This window comes from Cebidichthys violaceus, unplaced genomic scaffold (genome assembly GCF_023349555.1).
Source record: "Cebidichthys violaceus isolate CVI_PGR_0920_01 unplaced genomic scaffold, fCebVio1.0.p SCAF_12, whole genome shotgun sequence".
Classification (NCBI taxonomy): domain Eukaryota; kingdom Metazoa; phylum Chordata; class Actinopteri; order Perciformes; family Stichaeidae; genus Cebidichthys; species Cebidichthys violaceus.
Window position 1 is genome coordinate 12,430,540 of NW_027176285.1, and position 24,481 is coordinate 12,455,020.

General features: G+C 41.1%; 1 protein-coding gene and 1 long non-coding RNA gene across 2 annotated transcripts; one reads left to right on the plus strand and one right to left on the minus strand.

Moving 5' to 3' along the window:
- Nucleotides 1-986: 986 nt before the first annotated feature.
- On the minus strand, nucleotides 987-12,369 carry LOC137869214 (kinesin-like protein KIF2A). The gene is made up of 21 exons (XM_068706458.1): nucleotides 12,211-12,369; nucleotides 11,178-11,272; nucleotides 10,202-10,321; nucleotides 9,292-9,346; nucleotides 9,059-9,178; nucleotides 8,133-8,233; nucleotides 7,616-7,711; nucleotides 7,027-7,081; nucleotides 6,771-6,933; nucleotides 6,538-6,628; nucleotides 6,395-6,458; nucleotides 6,208-6,299; nucleotides 5,407-5,549; nucleotides 5,106-5,310; nucleotides 4,591-4,701; nucleotides 4,420-4,487; nucleotides 4,235-4,324; nucleotides 2,918-3,062; nucleotides 2,738-2,839; nucleotides 2,476-2,611; nucleotides 987-1,731 (listed from the first exon to the last, which is right to left on the minus strand). The coding sequence occupies exons 1-21, from the start codon at nucleotides 12,269-12,271 to the stop codon at nucleotides 1,646-1,648; spliced, it is 2,199 nt and encodes a 732-aa protein (XP_068562559.1). The 5' UTR covers nucleotides 12,272-12,369; the 3' UTR covers nucleotides 987-1,645.
- Nucleotides 2,727-24,068, plus strand: LOC137869215 (uncharacterized). The gene is made up of 3 exons (XR_011102267.1): nucleotides 2,727-2,810; nucleotides 2,931-3,047; nucleotides 23,963-24,068. It is a non-coding gene; the product is annotated as an uncharacterized lncRNA (long non-coding RNA).
- Nucleotides 24,069-24,481: the final 413 nt, after the last annotated feature.

Genomic DNA, 24,481 nt, shown 5'->3' on the forward strand with positions numbered 1-24,481 from the left:
GAGTCCTCCAGTGCCACCAGCAGGTCGACATTTGTGGTTTTAAATGAAATATCTTGACAACTGTTTAAAAAAGTTGGCCAACAAAAACAAAACCAAGTGACCCCTCTTTGAACTAAACCAGCTTGGTGAGTCTCCGGCGGAAACACCGGTGTTACCCTGTTTTACCGAGTGGAAGACAAATAATTCGGCTCTAAACGGGTAAATTACCCGGCATCCTCACTGTTGGACGGACTGAACTTCTTCTACTGGTGAGTTTTCTCTCTTAACCGCTACTTGAGCAGAGGCGGGAAAACCCTCTAACCTTGAAGATAACAAATCCGCCATGTTTTAAAAACCCAGACGGCCGTTTAATTGCTGCGTAGGTAATCGTACTGTTAAGTGATGTCGAGTATTTTTAAAGAAGATATTTATTTTATTTTAAGTATTTTAATGTACTGGAGGGACTGGTTGTAGCCATAGCTAGCTTAGATGCTACAGGTTGATCATGAGAAAAACCAATCTTTTAGTAATATTAATCCCCCTTTTATGCACAGTATGTGGCAATTTTTTTAATCAAATTATATATATTTATTTTATTATATTAAAATATAAAAAATACATTATTTGAGCTAATCATTGCTTTGAAAGTGCTCCTCCTTTGGAATCAGTGCGCCAGAGCACCACTGGTATATTCATCCGCAGCTGAAAATAGTCCCCAACAAATGCCTTATCCCCCCTAGTTTGACAAAACATTCGCTAAAAAGTGCAGTAGTTTGAGGAAATCACTATACTTTTGAGACTTTATGTCGAACATTATTCAGGCTTAGAGCCACAGACTGGGTAGAAAAGTTATCAATAATAAATTGACTGACTGGTTTTGGTCTTTTAACTGGATTTGTTGGCAGCAACTAAATTGTAGAACACAGGATTCATCTAAAAAATTCAAAAACTTTCACACAAACCATTGAAACAGAAACATTAATAATTAATAAAACAAGTACAGCAACAAGAAGTAGACTCTTTATTTTGGCAAATGAAAAATGACTGTTTCAGTAATTGTTTTTTTGGGACACTCTGGAATCTTTGATTATAGTGCCCCCATTAGGTCAATTAATGTAATGCAGGGTTAGTTTTGTGTTTTTAGCTTTCTCTCAATCAAACATATATTACATACAGTATCAACACAAACACACAGTGGCTCATTTTACACACAAACAACGTGCCCCGTTCACCCCTGAGCTGAAACAAGGGGAGCGAACGGGAATAAAATCCTCCAAATATTGCACAAAATGGCAAAAGTTGTTTTATAAAATTGGCCAAAGTGAGGATAAGCTATGATTTGACTCTATAAAAATGTATTCAAAACATAATTATTCACTTTTTTTCTTTTTATAATGAAGCACTTGTGACTTATCACACATAAAAACAACCTTGTAAACACACTTCACGGGAGGATGGGAGAGCAGAGACGGTCCGCTCTCTGGTGTTACAGATGGACAGATGCATGATGGGAAGCGACGGCAGCCTGTACAGCAAAGAGGTGGAGGAGAGACCGAACGCACAGAAGACAGTTAAGTTGTAAAATCACAGCTGAGCCAGATCCGCTCTCGACCTCCTTCATCTTTCTCGAGTCAATATTACAGTGAAATATATAATTTATGTGCGTCTATAGAGCACGAGGCCTCTTCGGGGTAATCTGTTTGCTAGCTTGCTCCTCTTCCTGGAGTGTAGAACGGAAAGACTTGACTTTATCTGAAAGAAGAGAGAATCATATCACAGCACAGGTTACCAGTGGAGGAATGTAACTAAGTACATTTACTCAAGTACTGCACTTAAAGTTACTACAAGGAACTTTTATTTTGTGTTGATTCTGGCGCCCCCTGTGGACTAAAGTGGTAGTGTCTCTGAGCACCAGACTCCCTTTAGAAAACCTCTCATTTTACTGCAGCAGGGTCTGACAGTCTGCCCCTCTCAATTCTGGTTCTCTCGTGCCTCCCTTCCCTCCAGCGGGTCCAGCAATACGTCCTGGGTCTCCAGCAGCGTGGTGTCGGTGTTGGATCCCAGAGAGGAGAAGCTCTGCTCCTGGAGGAGGAGGAGGAGGAGGAGGAGGAGGAGGAGGAGGAGGAGGAGACGCTGCTTCTAACGGGAGCTGAGCTTTCCTCTGGTCAGACCGGTCTCTGCTGGAGGATCTGGGTCTGTCCACGGTGGACCGGTCTCTGCTGGAGTCTGAGCTGAAGGAGTTTCTGGTGAACCTGCATGATTTCATCTGATTTCACCAGAATCCGACCCGGCGGCACCGATGACGAGCATTAAGAATAACTCTATAGAAATAGAACATCTTCTCTCTGATGGTCTCGTTTACTAATGGAGGTCACATAGAGGATCAGGACTAAACTGAGACTGGTTCAGGACCAGGTAAAAGTTCCTCACAGTAACTTTAAGGGCTCTGGACCGTCTTAAAGAAGCTTCAACATTTAACGACCGAATGATCTTTACCTCTCAGCTCAGTGAGGATGTCAATCTTCTGGTCCAGGATTTGTTCTAGTTGAGTTGCAAACGACTCAACGTCGTAGTCCACCTCCTCCGTCATCTCCAACAGCACCTTCTCGTCCTCCAGCCAGCGGATTGACTCCTGTAACGACAGTTTAGACACTTCCAGTGCTGCTTGAACTTAATAATTTAAGACATGAGCCTGAAGAAGAGGATTAGAATCTGCCGGAAATTTAAACTAAAATGGACATTAGAATGTGGACTGTACCTGGAAAACGGCCCTGTGGTCCTCCAGAACCTGCTCCTCCATCTCCACCAGCTGAGAGACGGCTTCATGAAAGGTGAAGAGCTGCGGGGAAACCTCCTCCTCCTGCAGAGAACACAGCCATGTTTAGTACTTTAACGTCAGAGACACTGTGACAAGAATGAAGTTCTGACTTAGTCTTACATTCTGTTCACAGAGCAGCTTCAGGTCGTCTCTCTGCGGAGAACTCCCGACTCCCCACTGAGCCTCCAGCACCTCCAGCTGGTTGACGTGTCCTCCCTGACGGATGTCCATCTCCGCTTCGGGGTCCACCGTGAGTTCCTTCACCCTTTAAAATAACAATAGGACCGTTGCAACTACAGCTCAGGTGTCTCCCGTAGCAGAAAAGGTCGGGAGCTGCGTGCAGTGTGCAGACGTGATGAGGGTGAAGATGCTTCATTTCATGCCGGGAAAAACAAACAATACAGACTGACTGCATGCAGGGTGAGGAGAAGTAAAGCCTGGACAAATAAAAGCAGTTCAACATCAACAAATACTGAACGCTGGAGAAAACTGTTGATGCAAAAAAAACAAAAAAAAGGCATCCCTTCGACTAACTGAGGGATTAAGTGATGTTAGACCCTGAGTCAATGTGCATCCTAAAATCTACTGAATATACTTTGGTGGCCATCATTAAACACAGACGTTTTTTAAGACAAATAACACTAATAGTTATCTTTAAAAGGCACTGGATGCAGCATTTTCCTAAAACAAAATATAATACACTAACTTATGCAACAATAACTGCTCTCAATCATCACTTATGAGCCACTAGAAGTGTGTGACGGTGTCTGTATGAATATTAAAATGGATTAAATAGTCCCAGGTGAAGGGAGGCAGGACCTCGAATAATCATCATCCGTTTCTTTTTTGCTAGCTGCTTGTAGCTTTCGCCTCATCTCAGCATTCAGCCATGACAACGTCTCACAGAAATAGTTATTAAGTCAGTTAGACAAAGAAAATAAATACCAAGTCAGCCTTTAAAGGACAAGGCGGGTGAACGGATCCCACAAAAAGACCAAAACCATCAACGCGTTCGTCTCAAACTGGAGGAAATAGTGCATTTGTTGGGGACTATTTTCAGTGGCGGATGAATCCACATTTTGCTCCTCTAGTGAGTATTTGTGGCAGCAGGACGGTTCATGTGGGATTGAGTCAGAATAAACTACATTGTGTGTTTAATGGAGCTCTGTAGCTCAAGAGGAAGAAGAGGCTTTCATGTTACTGGATGCATTCATTGTTAGTTTTGGTCTTTTCAGTGGATTCATTGACAATAAGGAAGATATGGAATATTAGCCTGCGACTGAAATCTATTTCTACAGCTCTAAGTGACTTTGGGTAACTTCTGAGTGGACAGGGAGCAACAACATGTGGTAATTAATGGGTCATGTCATATGGCAGTATGGTGGTAAGTTGTTTGTGGAGAGAAGTGATGATAAATGTAGTATAAATGGATCTTACTCGTAAGAAGGGGAGAGCTCAGAGCGACTCCCTCCTCCTCCGCTCTGGGAGAAGGGAATGTCTGAAGGACTTATCCCAAACTCCTTCACTCTAGGAACCGAGACGAGGAGACGAGAGAGGGTCGTGTCATGTTGTTCAGACATTAATGTAACTTAAATCTTTTTTAAAAAAAGAATCAGTTGTACCTGTTGGCATATCTCAGTGTGTTCAAAGTGTTCTCACATGACGCCATTCCAGGAGAGATGGTTGCAATCTGTGCAGGGAAACATTGAGAGAAATATTTATCCCATTTTCAATAATTCATGAATCTGCTGGAGCTTTGCAGTAATATTCACACGGCTCTACTTTGGTCTCACCATGCACGTTCTGGAGTTTTCTCCGATGAAGGAGTCTCGCAGCACTTGAGTTAACTTGCTGGCTCTAAACGGAGTGTGAGGTTTGTTCCTGCCCAGCGCTCGGATGCACTCCTGCAGACAGACATAGCATAGCATAGCATAGCATAGCATAGCATAGCATAGCATATTGTTATTGGAACAGTCGACTAACTCTGTTAGTGTCTTGTTTCAGCTGTTTTATACCATATTAAATTCATATTTTGGGGTTTTGGACGGTGTTTTGGACAAAACAAGCATCTTGTGACATGTGGAATTGTATTTATCTCCTTTTCTTGACGTTTTTATACAATAAACAATTGACTGAGATTATTTGAATTTAAATCCTGAGTTGCAGCCTTCATGCTTATCAGATGTCAGATACAGTCTACACTCTCCAGTGTGTTTAGTGACTGAACAGCCTTTCACATCCCAGCTGACTGCCCTGTTCCAGTAAAGCGACTAATGCACCGGAAGTCTTTCACAACCGAGGAGGAGACCTTTAGTGCCAGCAGGCTCTTGTTGATCTCGGCTCCTTCGAGGCGAGTCTGGCGGTCGGCGCTGGACGTGTCGGCTCCTCTCTCGTTGCCCGCCAGGTCGATTAGGGAGAACTTTCCGTGCATCTTCCCCCGCCGGCGGAGGATGATCTGGAAGACGGCGTGGCTCCGAGAAGAGTGAGCGTTCGCCGAGGTCTGACCCGAGGTCCTGAAAGAGACGTAGACACATAAAGCTTATCATCGAGGACCGGGAACCAACTTCTGCTCCTGGTGTCTTGTTTTATTTAAACGATGGCGTCCGAACCTGCAGCTGTTTCCCACTTCGATGAGTTTCAGGACGTCCTCGGTGCACTTCACCTCCTTCTCCTGCAGACCCACCACCTGCACCTGCTGCTTCCCGTCCTCCAGGACCCGTAACTTGGTTTTGCGGTTCAGCAGATCGAACACCTTTTTATACAGGATAACAATATAAGATTAGCCTTTGTTGATCCCCAGAGGGGAAGAGAAGCACAGAAGAAAACTAAAACAAGAATAGAAATTAAAAACTATACAAGAACAATTAAAGACAAAATGACTATATATTTAACTTGCATCCTGTAAAGCGGCAACCTCTGGGTCTGAAAAGTCAAGCCTATGCTTCATGTGTTAAAGCTGCATTCTCTCTAGTGTCCATCAGGGGGCGACTCCTCTGGTTGTATAGAAGTCTAGTCTAAAATGACTCTACTTCTCTCTTGATTTATTCCCTCAGTAAACATTGTAAACATGAGTTTATGCTCTCAATCTCTAGTTTCAAGTCTTCTTCAATAGACCATAAAGCAGGGTATGCTTTAGGGCGGGGCTACACTCCTCCTCAGTCCAGATATGGTCACTTCTGTTAGCTGGTTGCAAATAGCAAGATGGCGACGGCCAAAATGCCGAACTCAAGGCTTCCGTAGTCCACAAACCGCCAGTCTGTGAATTTGTGGCCAGTCAAAACAGATTTCTTACCCTGCGACTCTTCATAAATACCGGCTCACAATCTTTGCATTAAAAGATTCAGAGGCGACACAAACTCAGTCCTCTTATTAAATAAATTCAATAGTAATCACGTTTAAAAGACACTTGCCTTCCCGCTGTAAATCTCAAAAAACGTGGCAAAGATTTGAAGATCCAACTTCTTGTAATTTGGCTTCTTTATCATGAGAAAAACATCTCTGGCTGCACAAGGAAAGAAATGAAAAAAGAGACTTAAATTCAGTCACAAGCAGTAAGCAGCAGTCACGACAGAGAGGAACTTAATGGGAGAAACCAACCAGAGAGTGCATAGATCCCTTTAGAGCAGTCCTGGTTCTTCCCTGAAAAGTCGCCTCCCATCGTCTGAAAGGAGATACGTGTTAGTTAGAAGAGGAGAAAAGCATTAACACCACTAAACTCCTCTCAAGTTCAAAGCGCTCACATGTGTTTTTCCACTTCCTGTTTGTCCGTAAGCGAAGCAGGTCGCCATCCCTCGCTCAAAAATGGTTTCAACCAGCGGCTGAGCGGTGAACCTGAGAGAAGAAGAGCAAATATGTACTTTTACCAAAACAATAACAAAAGACGTTGGTGACGTTGTGAAGGAAGCGTGGGATCATGGGAGATCATTGCAGTCTCCTCCTTTCGCAGGACGTCCCTAATAAACACACACATTACCTGTAGACCATCTCGTTGGTGGAGTTCTCGTCGAAGGCGTAGTCGAATCTAAAGGTTTGGTTCTCCAGGTAGCGGGTCAGGTCCACCTTCTGCTTGGGCTCATGGACCATCACCACGTCCTTACTGGGAATCGTGATCACGTCCAAATCCTTCATCGTCAGCTCTACAGAGAGATTTTATTGACTCGTTTACAGAACCAATTTATTACAAAGAAAACAGACAGAACGTGACTCTGTTTGTGTAAAGCTACTTTTACCTTTTTTATTAAGGGGACGTGCACGTACACACACACATATCCTGTGCTCATCAATCTGAAACATCAAAAGGTAAAGATGAATTGTACATTCAGACATTTAAACACTTTTATTTCCTCTCGAGTAGCTTTTAAAAAACTCAACTTATTCTCACGCTGACAGATTCACAAATACTCTGTTTCGGCTTGTTTTTCAGCTCTTCACTGAAGCTCAAACTGGAATGTTTTCTATGAATTATTCTAGACGTCTGGTGCATCATTTTATAAACATTTCCCCCAAATTCAACCTGACGATCTTTACTAAAATGTAAAATAAAGTTATGTGGGTTTTAAGAAAGTTTGACTCCATAGCATGACATTGTAATGACTAGTGGGGTTAGAGATTAAGCTTGTTTGTAGTTGATGATAACAAACTCATTTCTAATTAACATCTCATTCTCATCTACATCTTTCCTCATACATAAATATCTGATGTGTTCCAACTGGAGATGGTGGAGGAAATGACCAGAACCAGACGTCCTCACATCTCCACTCGATGAAATGAGACACTTGTTTTCTATTAGCTGCGTCACAAGTGATGTACCAGACTCACCAGATCATTACTGGTTAGCGGCCGGTAGTCCAGACTGGCTCTGAAGTCTCTGATCATACACATGATCTCATAGTTTGGTAATTGGACGTCCACTTCCTGGAATGGAACAAAAACAAAACAAAACGAGAAGTGTCAAATGAAACGTACTCCCAAAAAAGACAGTAAACGTTGTGTGTGTGTACATTGACTCTACATTGACTTTACATTGACTTTACATTGACTTTACATTGACTCTACATTGACTTTACATTGTCTCTACATTGTCTCTACATTGACTTTACATTGACTTTACATTGTCTCTACATTGACTTTACATAGTCTCTACATTGACTCTACATTGTCTCTACATTGACTCTACATTGTCTCTACATTGACTTTACATTGTCTCTACATTGTCTCTACATTGACTCTAGTTCCCAAACTCGGACGCTGTGTGTTTACACTGTATGTATAAGTGTGTGTGTGTGTGTGTGTGTGTGTGTGTGTGTGTGTGTGTGTGTGCGCGCGCGCTCCTCACTTGTGCCCTCTTCTCTCTGAGCTCTTGTTGCTGAAGTCGTCTCTTCTCTCGTTTCTCCTGCAGTTTCTCAACTTCCTTCACACAGTTGGATTTTTTCCGTGCTGGAAAAGAACGAAAGAGCAAAACAATCTAAATGATCACAACTGACACACTAAATGATCTAAAGGCAGCACAAAAATAATCCCCCTCATCATCACTTATGACGTCCACCTCTATAAAAACGTAGCTACCAGAAACCAGATCATAAGCAAACATCCAACAGGAAGCTACAAAAACAGCGAACGCAGCGCCGAAAAAATGCAAAATATAGTGACGTGAAACTTTGACACTTGTAGTACATTCTGATGATACTTACATACTTTTACTTGAAGTTTGAATGCTGGACTTTTATACATGTAGCAGAGTCTTTCTTTACTCTCTCATATACGTTTACTTAATAAAGCATCTTAATATTTATTATGCCACTTTTGGTCAACAACAGAGCTCTATGGCACAGACAAATATCCTGCTTTAGATACATTCATAAACCAAGAGGGAAACATTCACTGTTGATTGTGGACAGTAAAAAAAACACAGACTTATCCACAGAAGTGGTTCTGCACTGCAGTTTTCAAATGTAGACTTCTGAGTAATGAATCAGTAGATGTGTTTTATTTCCACGGTAGCATACATTTATGCCAATGAAGCTAAAACAGGCGCTGTGGTCTGAGTCAAAGTCCAGCAGCCGAACCCAGTGAGCGACTGTGAAAGAGCCTTTGACGCCCTCGCAGCTGTGCGGGAGCATGACATCACCGGTTGTGTCCTCTCAGAAAACAACAACTCACCACCACCCTGCATGTACCTCAGACATGATAAAGCAAGAGCCTGTAGGACGGGACTAAACCTCTTGACATGTGTGTGATCCAGATGGAGAGACTCTCTGTTACCGTTCTGCTGCTGCAGCAGCGACTGGTTGAGTGCAGACTGGGGTGCGATGGCCGGGGGGGGCGGCTCTGCAGCCTGGCTGTGCTGGCTGGGTCGGGCCCGGGTGGTTCCCACTGCTGCAGCTGAGGAGCACACAGACGACACAAAGCATGTGCATCATGTCTGTGAGGACTGTGGCAGTCGGGCACTGAGTGTTTTAAAGTACCTGAGAGTGAGTGATTGAAATGAAACGTACCTCTGTTCTCTCGTGGAGGATTCTCAGGTTTAGGTATCGCTGTAATCCGTTTGGTCTGAAAGTAGAAACGGAACAAAGAGACAGAACCAGAAACCACATCGGAGTTAAAAAGACCGACATTGTTCAAGAACACTGCTCGATTACCTACAACAGTGGGTATCCTTCATTTAAATACAAGAGCAAATATAAAATAAATATAAAAAAACACAAATATAAACCTGTGATCATGTTGCATCTCTAATAGTGTCACACTCGGTTTGAAACTCCAGTTATCTATTAATCAATTCAATAATCTGTCATTGTGTAAATGTGTCGTAATCAGGCGTGTGATTGGAAAAGGTCCAAAAAGCAGGAAGGTCTACGAAGCATTCATAAAATAATAACACATGCTCATCATACTGCTTTTTGTTTGTTTAACTGGTGGAACTCATGTGAAGCAATCATTCTGCCTCTCGAGCACCAAACACCGGGTTCAATATTAACATTTTTGTATGTTCGTGGAGGGTAAGATTCTAGACTTAAAACTGCAATTTGACATCCTTTTGGACCTTTATTGTTATTATTATTATTATAGATAACGCACAAAAAGCTTAAAGTCAAAACTTGCTATAGTTGCATATATAAGTATGTGTTATTATTTATCAGCCTTTGTCTGAACTTTTAATTCTTCCGGCAATGTTGCACAAATAAAAAGAAAGGTTATGACAAACGGTTAACTAATTATTTTACAAAAAGGAGCTTGCTAATTAATAATATTAGTAGCTTATAATAATACCCTATAGCTTAGACCCAGACCTCCAGTGCAAAATGTCCCCAGCAAAGTAAACCAATGCTCTCTGTCTGTCGAGGATAATAATCCATAAACATGTCATGTAGCAGAAAAAGGGATTGATAAGCGATAGGAGCGGACCTTGGGGAGTTTGCTGGTTTTGGCAACACTGGAGGGAGGAAGAGGAGCTTCGGGACTCTGCGGTATCTCCTCATCTGGAACAACATCTGGATTCAGAGCGAAGACGCTCTCCAGATCGATCTGAGGCAGAAACAAAGACACAAATCAGGCAATTCTCCAGATCTCTTTTGCAAGAGAGCGACCCGAGTATAGAGAAGTGAAACGAGAACTTCCAGGTTCTGTTCCAGGAGTAAGAAAACCTCATTCAAGATCCCATTGACGTTTGTAACGATTCTAATAACTAAAAATACAACCTCAGAACGGGGCCTTTCTCAAGACTACGTTGAGTCGCTCTCTCGATCAGGTTTAGTTTATGAACAAAAGTACCCATGCTGCTGCGTTTGTAGTTTGTCCTCATGGGAGTTGTAGTTTCATGCCTGTGCTCGCAAACGTTTGTCTTAGAATAATGGAAAGTAAACCTCAGGAACATGCTTCATTCTTTTCAGAAAGACACGATGAAAGAAATGCTGAATGAGATTCTGCATCGAGCTCAGGGAGCTAGTGGAACAGAGGCTAAGACAGGAAGTGATGTCATGACTTTGGCTCTTTATAGAAGAAGAAGAAGAAACAAAACAGAGGAGACACACAAGCATCTAAAAATGTTCAAAATGTCTGTTTGTATGGTGCAAAAATAAGAGTGTGTAGTTCTCTTCTTCTAGTGACTACCTGCCTACTTTTTCCATGTAGTACACTGTATTTAATATATTTTACGCTGCCGTACAAACGTTTGTAATCGGCTCTTACATTGCTGTTTTTTTTTACTTCTTTCCTTGAAGGCCTAAAGCGACACGTTGCCTGTTAATTCCAGCTCTTTCTAGGCCGCTTTATTGCGATACACTCGACACTGAGACTAGGAAGCTGTTCCTATTCAAACCCGAGCTTTATAGAGGACATCCAGGTGCATAACACAGGAAGTTGAGAGGCAGCTAGCTCATACCTCTTTCCCTTTAGTGTCTCCGTTCTCGATCCACTCCACCGTCACGCTGTCGTTGTCCTCGTGCAGTGACGTGACCATGGCCTGGTGTATTCGTCCTGCAAGGTGAGAGGATGTAAAGAGATGCTGGTAGCGGCTCAAGTGCTGCACGGGACCGGAGAGTTGTAAGATATTTCTATGTATATATATTTATATATATATATATTAATATATATAAATAAATGCTGCTTTAGCCTTTAAATCACAGGAGGCAGACAGCCATGAACCAGAACACGTCTCTCGCTTAGAATATCATTTTCAGATCATATCATCATGCATCATATAGCAGAAAATATGAAATATAACATTTTGTATTCCTGCCTCTAGTATAAGAACACTGAGATGCTAATGGGTGTGGCTCATGATGGATGGATGATGAAGACTTCTCCCCTCCTGTCATTCACACATTCAAGAGCTGCATTTAATGGCAGTTAATTAGACTCGTGGCAGCCCTGATCCACACATTTGTATAGTTAATAATAATAGTAATAGTGAGCTGGTTTTAAAGCGAGAGGCCCCATGCATGCAGCCCATCCATCAGCCCGTGATGCACAGGCCACTGCTGGGTGATGCAGTGCAGGTGATAACGTGCATCTCATCCGTTTTTTTAGCCATGATGCAGAGGAGAGAGATTGCTGAGGAACCAGAAAAAATGCAGGTGTCATTTTTTTTATTTTAATTTTTTTATTTGGCCGGACAACCGCACAGGTGGACGGAGACCCGCCCGTCCAAGCAAAGCGCGCTCCAAGGGGGCCGGGAAGCCGGCGAGAGTCTACCTGACTGACAGTCGACATTAACACGATATTAAACATATAATCTCTGCTCGTTGTAAAGGCTTCACTCGCACGACAACCCGGTGAAAAAAGAGAGCATGTAGCGGCTTGTTAGCTGTGCACAAACAGCCCTCTGCAGTGAGCGTTGACGTTAGCTTCTCTCATCCGGACCCGCCGGATGGAGAGAAGCGGTGTTTAGTGTGTCTGCGTGTCTGTCTACGTACCGTCGCTCCGTTTTATCTCCACGTAAATACCCACGAAGATCTTCCCGAATATGCCGGCCATCTCTCTCTCCTCCTCGTGCGGGGTATTATTTAGCGCGTGTGCTGTCTTTTAAGTTGTGCGCTGCTGCAGAAACTGAGGTCACTGTCGGTCAGTCATAGGAGAGGAGCAGGAGAGGAGAGAGGGAGCCGCTGCGCATGCGCGAGTGGTGAAGTCAGCAGCATCTTCTGTAGCAGTGGTGGAAGAAGTACTCTGAAGTAGAAGTACTAATACCACACTGTAAAAGGAAAAATACTGCATTACAAATAATAGTCCTGCGTTCAAAAAATGTTAATTAAGTAAAAGTACAAAAGTATTAGCTTCAAAATATAGGTCCTGCCGAAAAATATATTATAATAATGAATGCTTTTATGTGTTCATCACTTTAATGTTGCAGCTGGTAATGGTGGAGCTCATTTTAATTACTTTATATACTGCTGGACATCTTAATTTATTAGTTTATTTATGTTCTTTGTTAATAGTCTGAGTCTGCTAAACAATACTAAAGTAAAGTACTCAGGTAAAGTACCTCAAAATTGTAGTTAAGCACAGTACTTGGGCAAATAAAGTTAGTTTCATCCAATCTCTGATTGTACTTATACTCCTTTACTAGTAGCACATTGTAAAAATACTACATCACAAGTCGAAGTACTGCATTGAAAATGTGACAGTATGTGAGTATAATCAGGAAAATGCATTTAAAGTATTAAAAGCAGAAAAGATACCCATGTGACTGTTTTACAGTGCTAGTTAAAATCATATTATTATTAATTGTGCATTGATGTAAAAGCAGGATGTTGTGTTTGGTTGAGTAAGAGCTTATTTTGAATTAATATGTAATGATTATTTTCACTGTGGATTAATCTGCTGATCACTTTCTTCATTAATTGATTGATTGTTTGCCTTTAAAAAGACCCAAAGTGACACCTTCACAGTGTTTGTTTTGTCCAAACCTCAACATTATTAAACTTAAATTAGAATTAGTAAAATAACTACAAGGAAAAGCAGCAAATCTTTACATTTGAGAAACTGGAAAAAAATAATGCAAACAATTAATTAATTTTCTGTTATTTGTCTATGTGTACTATAGACAGACACTGTGTATAGTAATAGAGAAGAAATGTGAGCTAATGTGTTGAACACAAGATGGCAGTAGAGGCCTGTTTTAAGGAACAGCACATACAGTGAATTACAGAAAGTGACAGAGAGTAAAGAGTTGATATGAAACGTATTTTTAATTCAGAACGTCAAGATTCAACACATCAGATTTTCAGAAAACCTACAATTCTATTTTGGCGACTGGGTTGGACATTTCTATCTTTTCTCTACGGATGTCAATAAGAGAAATAAGACGTATCAAGCTTTAGGTCCCCAGTACGATCAATTATGGGATTGGGTCTTTTGATTTAGGAGATTTATTGTCAATAAGTAAAATACGGGACATCACCAGACTTCTTCTTCTTGACATTAATCAGTGAGATAAAAAAACAAATCCTTAAAACAATTCTCTTAAGTCTGTGTTTTACATAAACAGAAACAGTGACACAAGGAGGGAGGAACTTGAGCGTATTGAAATGCACCCGCAGCAAATATCTGTCGCCCCCCACATACACACACACACACACACACACACACACACACACACACACACACACACAAGCCTTTTCCAGAGCTGTAGCTGCCCCCACCCCTGTGTACCAGCCATCTATCCACTAAGATGACTGAAGAACTTATTCCCACTCTTTCATTAACAACACACATTCACAGACAGACAGACAGACAGACAGACACAAACACTCACACATCGCCTCGCTCACCCACCAGTCCATCCGGCCCCCGAGGTGTCGGCCATCACTGTCTCTCTGTCCCTCACAACACCCCCCCCCCCCGTCAGACCTGAGAGAGTGCTTATTCCTGTTTGCTTTGGTTTCAACAAGATTAATGGACACATGTTATTGTACTGTTTTTGTGTCTAGGTGTGTGGATGAATAGAGGGGGGGGGGGGGGGGGGGTACACTGAAAATGTTGTTTTGTGTGCAATTATGCTTCTATGAAAGGGTTTCATTTAACCAAACCACTCATGACATTTGAAGCTAATTCGTCTGGTAGAAAAGCACAGACCGACTCCAGATCAACTATTCATGCATACATATTTCTGGGGATCATTCGCATTATTTTACATACCAATATTCCATGTAGCGCAGCTACTGCAAGAGATCTGTTTTGCAACCATGGTTAATTCATGATCTGCACAGACACTGCATATGGAAATCCTTTTGAAGGCGGTTCGGGGCTAAGAGAGAGATTCCCCCCTTTCTTCCAACTTGCCTTCGCTCTCGTAAAGGCTGTGCTTCTGCTGTTTCCAGTGCATGTGGATTCTTACAGTGTGTTCTATCGGGTGATATGACTCACCTGTCATTCAACATTCTGCTGTAGTTTCACTCAGACGTGTAACGACATGAGCGGTATTGACAGCTCTAACCGACGGAGCCAGAGGGGTGCGTCTGAGAGTGTTTACGAGCTCACACACTAGTATGCAGGTTATGATCAGAAGTCTTGACCTTATGTAGAGGAAGCGCTCAGACTCTGGAAAACAAGAAAGTACTTGCTATCACCTCGCGCCCACGCTTTGTAGAATATCTGACATGTTTTATAATCTAACGCAGCGCTGGTGAACCTGGCTGCCCCCATGTTTGAAAAATGGAAAAAACATGATGAAGGGCCCTCTAGGGCGCTATTCCAGTGGAGAAAATGTGATGAAGTGCCCTCTAAGGCGCCCAAATAATGGAGAAAACGTGAGTAAGTGCCCTTCTTGTGGAGAAAAGGGGTTGAGGGCCTCTCTAGGATTCCTTTCCAGTGGAGAAAACGTGTTGAAGCTCCCTCTAAGATTTATGTATTTCTAATATCAGGCACAGTTTACGGACAGTTAAAAATGTAAAGTACTTTTTAAAAAAAGTAAATATTGTACTTTTTACTTCTCTACATCTCAGAGGTACACATAAAGCAGCAGGAATATGAATCAAGAAACATCAGATAGAATAATAAAACGCTGACGGGGAACATTTTACTGCACAATCAATGCTTTTACTAGTCATCCTTTAAGCACATTTTTTACTGAAATGAGGTTTTGAATGCAGGAGTATTTTCTCACAGTGTGGCATCAAGTAAAGGATCTGAATACTTTCCTCCACTGCCGACTGTGTATGTGAGACGTCTGCTGTGTCAGCATTGTTGATTCCGTACAAGCACACGTCATCCGTTTGCATTTGTGCACCGTAATGGCTGCTAATTAATAATCACTGTCAAATCTGAAGATCCTGAAAAGTCTGAGCGGTGCTCTGTGAGGACAAAGGGGGCAATCGAGTTACCTTCCATTTTACTGATTTCATTTCCATGGCGGAGGCCGTGGCGGTGGAGCGTCCTCAGTGGGTAATGGTTTCTGGCAACGATGGGGCCCTTAGTCCTGTTCAGTGGAGCTGCAACATCCCCCCAGGGTTTCATTGGCAGTTAGAGTTATCGTTTCTCTTCTCTTGAGGTCATTTAATGAAAAAAAAAGAGAAAAAGTTATGCTTGTCGTTAACCTCACGCACTATTCTTTTATGCATAAAATATCTGAGCTATCGCACTAAGCTAAACAATGTCCTTGTGTAACTGCGTAGGTCAATCGAATGTGAAATTAGATCATTTAGAATTAATATAGGAGATCTGTATTCAGGCTACCAATAAGCTGGGAAGCTGCAGAGCATTATAGTGATTGTCAAGAACTAGGCCAGAGACCTTTTAATTGGAGGGGCAGAAACGGAGAGGAAGAAGAGGGCAGGAGGGGGGAGGAGGTGGTGTTTAAGGAGCGAGACACTCCTCCAGGGACATAGGGTGCTTTTTACTTTGAAGTGCGTGGTGGGACTGTGTGCAGCACAGAATCCTCCCCAAAATCCATCGTCTATTATCTCCTTGTTTGCTCATTATGTTGTCATGGGCGGATTCTGAGACGCCTGAGTCAAATCTTTTGGGCCCAGGAGAGACGAACTCCAGAGGGAATCGCAAACGAGGCGGAGACGCTCGTGTGTTTTCAGGTCATGGTTTGATGTTGGCGACATCAAAAGTACACCTTTTGAGTTGATACCTTGACACGCTGCGAATGTGTTATCAGGATCGTTTGACTGACAAGTCATAGTGAGTCGGCTCATATGGAGCGAGCTTCTTCTACTCTCTTTAAGCCTGAACCATTATATTTCTTACCCACATTCTTTGCCTTTTTTTCAGATTTCATCAAGCCAAACGCAAAGAAAAGATCAGTGAAAATCGTCTTTTTTTTTTTAATGATGCTTAGCAGACATTTGACGTTCTCAAATTATTTAGGACATTGTCTTTTTTCTTTGTCTTTAAATTCTTGTCTTTGTTCACTTTAATATCCATCAAAGTACAGACAGTGATGGTATAATGAGACACAAACATGTCATAAGATACAGGATCGTTAGTTAATACACAATAAATACCTAGCATCTCAAACGATCACTGTGAAACCAAAACCTTTCATTTGGTGTCTTAAAATCCCATTGATAATGATGTAGTTGTGGTATTTTTTATATCATTTTCGTAGATACATTTTTGTGGTTTTTGGTCAATTCTGAGGGATTTAAACTTAAAATGATGTCTTTATGGTCTACTTGAAATACCTTAATACATTTAAATCCATTAGCCCTTTTTTAGCCCTTTAAAAACCTCTCCAACTGTGCATATAGTCCATTTAAAATAACTCAATCGATTGCAATTAGAGGCATAAATGTCTGAATATTGTTTGAAATACAAATCCATTAAAGTCCTTCACTGTGTAACTGAAGCCCTTATTTTTTCCTTTAATTTACCTGTTAATCATGATGAAATTAAGGTTCTAATTGGATTTATGGGAGGAATATTCAGATTGTAATTTTTTACGGTATTTTTAATAAACTATGTGCACAGTTAAAGGTTTAAATTGACCAAAAACACAAAAACATTCCTTTAATTATACCTTTTTAAATGTTTTTTTAATTTAATTTTTTCTTTCACCTCTTAAAACCCCCTAAACTGTCTTTAAAACCCCGTCTTTAATGACTATGTGCAAGTTAAAATGCATAATAATAGGGTCAGAGTACTTCCTTGTTGCTGAAATGCATGAAGTCATTACAACATATTAATGCATTGATTATACTCTTTGTTTAAGCCTTTCAGAATTAGTAAAACATTTCAATTTAATTCCAATTACTACTTGAAATAAAGTGCTTGTGTGAAGCTGTTGTAGTTTATTTTGAAGTCAGACTCTCTGGCTGCTGCCGAGTCCATCTAATGCATTTCATTCTGACCCGATACTCACTCTAAACCAAATCCATCTGGACTGGTTCTGTAATGAGATGCATTAGAGTCGTGTGGCACAGAAAACCAATACTCCCAGCCATCCTCCCTCCACCAAACCACCATCAACTAGGCCATAAACTGGGCTAAATTCACTGTCTTTTGTCTCTGGCTGCTCTGAAATCCTCTTTACTTCTGAGACTTGTCAACACACTGAAAATTGATGTCTTGTCAGATGATGTTCGCTCTTTTTTAAACACGATTCCATCGATTCCTCTCCGTCTGTTATCTGCAGCTCGTGTGCCCTTCCTGTTGCACCGCTTGTCACTTATTTCAATATGGCTGTTTCATGGCGAGATGATAAAGCCATTATCTCGCCTATTCAACAACTGTCACACACGCACGTCGCAGAGCGGGTAACAATTAATTTTCTCCAGCGACAAAGCCTCAGCGGCTCCCTGAGATTACATTTCTTTTGTCGATTTTTATTTGAAAATGTATATTTCACAGCGAACGGTGTGTGTGTGTGTGTGTGTGTGTGTGTGTGTGTGTGTGTGTGTGTGTGTGTGTGGTTCAGATGGCACACATAGCTTGAGCTCACAATGCACTTGATTCCCCTCAGTGGGGCCTCAGAGCTGTCAGCCGGAGAGTCGGCGGGACGCTCTCGATTGTGACAAACTGCAGCACATGACAGTTGAAAGATGACGGGGAGCGATTGTGCTGCACCGCCAGCAGACGGGGCTTTACCATTAAATATGAGACACGTTTTGCATACATTTTAACTGTGGTGGTAGAAGTATTTTTCAGGTCCTTAATGCTGATACCACACTGTGAAAATATTCCACTTTATGTAAAAGTCCTGCATTCAAAACCTTACATAAGTATAAGTAATATTGTGCCATAAACGTGTAATTCACGTGAAAACATTTCGCAGTATTTTAAGTGTTAGTTCAAGTGACAGCTAGCTGTTGGAATAGTAGCCACGGTTAGCTTTAGCTGAAGCTAACACCGAATTCATTCACAAATTTTTACGAAGCTAATATATGTAATTGAAAATATCTATTTTAAAGAACTAACATCTTTGTCATTTAGTCTGTTAATTCACTTAACTGAATGAGGTCAGGTAGCTAAATGCGATCACAATAGAGAGAAACCGTTAAACTAGCGAGTCATGCTAAACGTAGCTAGCCTAGCTTAGCAGAGTAGTAGCCAGTCACTGTGACAGCTTTCCACTGAAATTTATACAACTTGGTTTGGTTGAGCTCCCTTAAAATCACATATTTAATATTATTAAACAGTATAGAAATGTATTACATTGATTTTAATATAAATATTGTAGTAAACATCATATAGAATGTATTTTATTATAGTAGAAGGAAAAACAAGACATCACAAAACAAGCAGTCAGAAGCTAGTTTTGAGCAAAATCTGTATTAACATGAGAATAATTTAGTTTGGAGTAATTCCTATAAAATATGGACTTAAAATAAGCAAAATAAATGTAATTTCCCTCAAGAAATTGACAAAAATACTTTTTGTTTGTATTTACTGTTTTTGTTTTGCTCACAATACTTAATTTTTTTAAGATAATTGAGGTGCATTATCTGTTTATTAGGAATAGTACGTGTTCTATAATAATTAGTTTAGGGGTAAAATACACAGCCTAAAAAGCATGAAATTAATATATTACAACCTTTCTATCTTTTATGCAGTGAAAGCTTTCCACCCTTTTTGCATATCTTCTGTATAGTAATACTTTTTCTTTGTTGGGAGGCAGAGTGGTTTTCTGCTGATTATAGTTTATGGAAATGTGAGTATAATAAAAATAAAACACCATTAGCGTTAATGAGATATTGTTTCAGGCGGTGTGATTTAAGCTGACTGTGATTTAAGTTTATTATTTATGCACCAAACAAACGGTTAACAATAGATGAATACCTCTACTTTCTCATATTTCGGGGTCCTCTGAGTCCGCACATCGACAAAGCTGGTGGGGAGAAAACACTTTTCGTTATGAAATATGCATGGTGTGTTCAGCACAAAATATGTCACCGCTATCTAACTCCGAACTGCTTTCCATGATCTGTCTTTTATGAAAAATGCATGTGTTGTTGTGCCTGAGAAACTTCTGCACAGAACAAACTTCAGTTCGATTAGGGAGGAATCAAAGCGGCGCGTTCATCTTCATTGAGATGCATTTGGTTTCCCAAAAAAAACATTCACGACAGCAGGATTCCTCTCCCCACATCCTCGAGCTCAGCATAAGGAAACTACTGTAAAATAAATCAAGAGTCTGTGGCGCTGATCCTGAAAATACACTAATAAATCAATAATTACAACACTTAGCTAAGGGATAAAAAAAAGTTTGCAAAAGAGCTTTGCAAAGTAAAAAAAAAACACATGATTGATAGATAATACTTCAGGCAGAGATGCCTCCGAATGCTGCGTCTTTCCTTGAGAAGTGTAGATTTATAGCGTCAGACCTGCTGAAGGCCTCGTCCTCCACCTCTCAGACTACTATTAATCACCTACACCTGGATTAGAGATGCCTGAATTGCCGTAATTAATAACCATAAACCGCTGGGAATTTCAAGCAGCCAGTCACATTTGTTTCTGGGGGAGACTTTTGGACACTGATGGACAACCACGCCGTTCAGACTCTCAGCCAGACAGTTGCTCCTAATAACTGATGCTTTTTCTCTTTCTTGGTAGTTTTTTTGTGCAGAACTTTGCTTCCAACTTCAGACACAATCTGACAAAGCAGGTAGAGATCCGAAACACACTTCTGCTGACGCTCAGTGGATGCATTTACACTTTTGAACCTATGAGTGGTGCTGCCAGCCACTGAGTGTGTGTGTGTGTGTGTGTGTGTGTGTGTGTGTGTGTGTGTGTGTGTGTGTGTGTGTGTGTGTGTGTGTGTGTGTGTGTTTGTGTTTGTACAGCTTTCCCCCTCCAGTGTCTGCGAACAGAATAGTACGACTATAAAGACAATGGACCCGACAGAATGAGGCCCTCTGTGTATTTATTTATACTGTCCTCCAACCCACAGTCCTTTTCATTCCCTTCATCTGTTGGTTGTGAAGAACCACTAAAATTAGAGCCACTTATTGCATTTTATCTTCCTCCTGATCATCTGCTTAGAAAAACAAAACAAAACATATACATGTAGATAGAATATAAAGTAGAGCAGCATGGTCTGTTAATGTTTACGTTTTGAGCTCATGTACCTGGATGGATGTTTGTTGCAAATACTTAATTCAGGCTAAACTACATTTGGAATGATCTAACATTTTGTTGCGTACATTAAAAGCTGATGATATGATATATACCGTACATTTGTTGTTGCGTTTCCAAAAAGCTTTGAGAGCTGCTTCCAGCTTTTCTGTGTTGTTTATATGCATACGGTGGCTCCCAGTCTTCCTCCTGAGACATTCATTTGGTCTTACTGGCAGCTTTGGCAGCAATCACAGCAATGACCCGACCTAATGTAGCGAGGAGATCAGTAGACCACGGTGAGAAAAAAAAAATCATCCCTCTCGCTCCCTCACACACACACACACACACACACACACACACACACACACACACACACACACACACACACACACATGGAGGCAGGAACATCTGCGACAAACTAAACAAAGGACCAGAGAGCTGAAGTGGATCATCAGCACAACTGAGCCGATACCTGCTTGTTTGCTCACAGCTAAATCTTTGTTATACTCCAATCCTGTTATTTTGTCTTTTTCAGTGTGGTATATAGACATATGTATATATATGTATGTATATATATATATATATGGTACGGGGCCTGCTCGTACTTTCAGCCCTCAGAAGCAGCTTTGATTTGATGGTAGGTGACTGATGCTGTGAAAAGAGCCCGGGGCAGTGTTCTTGTAAGCATTAAAATGTGTGTTTCATCATGACAGCACTCTCCCAGATGAATATTTCAGGCAGTAGGTGGGAAGGCAGCATGGATCTGGTGTGAGGAGGGAAAGTGTTGGTTAGAATGCTGCTCTGTATGGAGGCCCTTTAGCGCTCAATGCACTGCAGCTAGAAACACGTGCAGATAGACCAAAGACAAGCAGTTTGACAAAACACATGTGAAGCATAATGAGCGAGAGCTAAAGCTAGCTCAGTCTTTAAGCTAACTTAATCAGTTTATATGTATTGGACTGCTTGTGAGGCTAACTCTAGCTGTATAGCAAATATCTGAATCATGCAATAATCAAAATATGAAAATTTAAATAAACCTAAATCGTATTTTCTGGGTTTTGTGTATTTGGAGCATGTTTTTGTATTTGGTTGCAATTCTTTCATTGCAGTGCGTTTTTCTGTATTTGAAGCATGTTTTTTTAACTTGAAGTACGTTTTTGTATTTTGTTGCGTTTTCTGTGTTGGAAGTACGTTTTAGTATATGGTAGTTTTTTGTGTATTTGCAGCACCGTTTTGTGTATTTGGTCGTGTTTTCTGTGTTTTAATCACGTTTTTATATATTACATTTCTTGCGTTTGAAGTGCGTTTGTGTATTTTGTTGCACTTTCCGTATTTGGAGGGCGTTTCTGTATTTCTTTGTGTTTTTGTATCTGCTTGTGTTTTCTGTTTTTAAAAATGTTGTCTATTTGCAGCATGGTTTCGTATTTTATTGTTTTTTTATGTATTTGCAGCACGTTATTTTGCAGTGTTCACTTTTTGTAGTTCTGTCCTATTGCAAAACATTAAAATAACGTAAATCAAATCTATTATTCCCACTGCTGTAAAGGTGGAATAAATGAACGGGGCTGTGTAAGGTATTGCTGTTATTTCACCTTAAAGTACGACCTTTTGTTAAGCCCTGCGATATTGAATTAGAGGATCAAGAGTTCTTTACACAATTCATATCCATTGACATTTTGTGGGCTCACGGGTTGCACATTGTGCCCCCGTGGAGAAAGCAATCGATGGCCTCAGCATTTCTCTGTGGACCTGACTGGTATTCTGCAGAACAGGGAGAGTGTGTGTTTGCCACACATGGCAGAATCCTGTAGCTGTGCACACAACCCTGTAGATTCACACAAGGTGAAAAGGTGGCCGAGACGCTGCTTACTCATCTATTCTGCTCACGTTTGGACCGAGAAGGCAGACAGACAAGGAGGGAAGAGGGAGAGGGGAGGGGGGGGTGACTCTTTCACAGCTGAACCCCCAAATGTCATGGAGAGGGCAGCGCATTATTGCCATGGAAACCCAGCCTCAGTAATATTTGATTTTGATCAGCAGCGAGGCTCTGATGGGATCCCTCTCACCTGCTTCCTGCTCTCCAGGTGACTGGATTTTCAAAGTAATGGAACAGATTGTAGCTCTTGTGGGATTAGTTTTAACTCTGGTGATAATTGGACTGGAAAAAAAAAAAATCTCCATGTTTGCTCCTTTCCCTTTCCGTCCATACGGAGCTCCTCTTGGTCTATACGTTTGTCCCAAAAGCATCGCTCCACGCTGAAATACTGTGCAATCACAGCCAGAATGTGCTGCTAAATTACATCATTCACAATTGGCTGAAATTCACAAAACAACACACCTGAGTCATGATTACTGTATCTAATGCTGCACAGGCACCGACTGCCTGCAATATGAACCCTTCCGTCTAGACACCCATTACCCGCCTGCACCTAAAAACAGTGGAATCAATACCATCGCAGGGAGTCATAATGGCCCAATTACTGTTTGTAGGTTTGTCAATGCCACGTCTCTGAGGACGCCTGCAAAAGGCCACACCAACAGCACACTGTGTGCCTGGAGTAATGCCATACATTTGTAATTTTGTGTGTGTGTGTGTGTGTGTGTGTGTGTGTGTGTGTGTGTGTGTGTGTGTTGGATTGTATATTCTCGGCTGCACAGCTGTGACATTTAAGAGAAACAGGTATATGAGCTGCTGTGTGTTCAGACTTGTTTATGTTGTGATTTGAAACGACAGAGTTCAGTTTGGTGCACTTGATTATGTGATAATAAGTGGTGGAAATGAAATAAGTACATGTACTCAAGTGTACTGTACTTATGTTGATGTTAATTGCATTTTCTGCTACTTTTTACTTCACTACATCTCAGAGGGAAATATAATTATACATCAATAGTTTAATATATATATATATATACTATATAGTTTTGTATATATCGCGTCCAATATATTGTTATATTACTGATGGTCTGTATAAGTAAGAACACACGCTGCTAACTTCCGAGCCACAGTTTTCATACCTCGTTATTATAATTCTCTCACAGGAGTGACTTCTCTGGAGGTTGGTGTGAATGTCGTCGCTCTAATAACGTATGAATGAGAGTCATTTCATTTTGTACAGTGTCATTAATTAACATGAGTGTCTCTGTGTGTTTGTGCTTTCTTTGCATTAGCACTTTTCCTGCCCTCCATTCCTCATCCGGATCTGGTTCTCCTCTTCCTCCTCCTCCACCTGCCTGTGAAGAATGGCTTCATATGAACTGCATAAATCATCAGCCAGTGAACAGGTACACACCTCCACCTGAGACTAACGGTAACTAAAGGATGTAAAGGGACAGAAAACAAGGTTCACAATCAGTAACTTAGGACACATACTGAAGTAAAGTTTTGAGGTACTTGTCCTCCATTTTTTAAAGATTAAACCAGCGGTTCTCAACCTTTTTGGTTTGTGACCCCTTAAAAAAATGCAGTGGTGGAAGATGTATTCAAATCCTTTACTTAAGTAAGAGTACTAATACAAAGTATAAAGTACATTATTTACCTCTGAGATGCAGTGGAGTAAAATGTACAATATTTACTTCTGAGATGTAGTACAGTAAAATGTTCAATATTTACCTCTGATATGAAGTACAGTAAAGTACAATATTTACCTCTGATATGAAGTACAATAAAAAGTACAATATTTACCTCTG

Bases quoted from the DNA above. Each gene is read 5' to 3' on its own strand.
- LOC137869214 (XM_068706458.1), bottom strand. From the start codon at position 12,271: ATGGCCGGCATATTCGGGAAGATCTTCGTGGGTATTTACGTGGAGATA. The intron at 8,234-9,058 runs GTAACAGAGAGT...GTTCTTTTCCAG, and splicing joins GCTGCTGCAGCAGCAGAACG to CACGGAAAAAATCCAACTGT. The intron at 2,612-2,737 runs GTACAGTCCACA...CTGTCGTTACAG, and splicing joins ACCACAGGGCCGTTTTCCAG to GAGTCAATCCGCTGGCTGGA.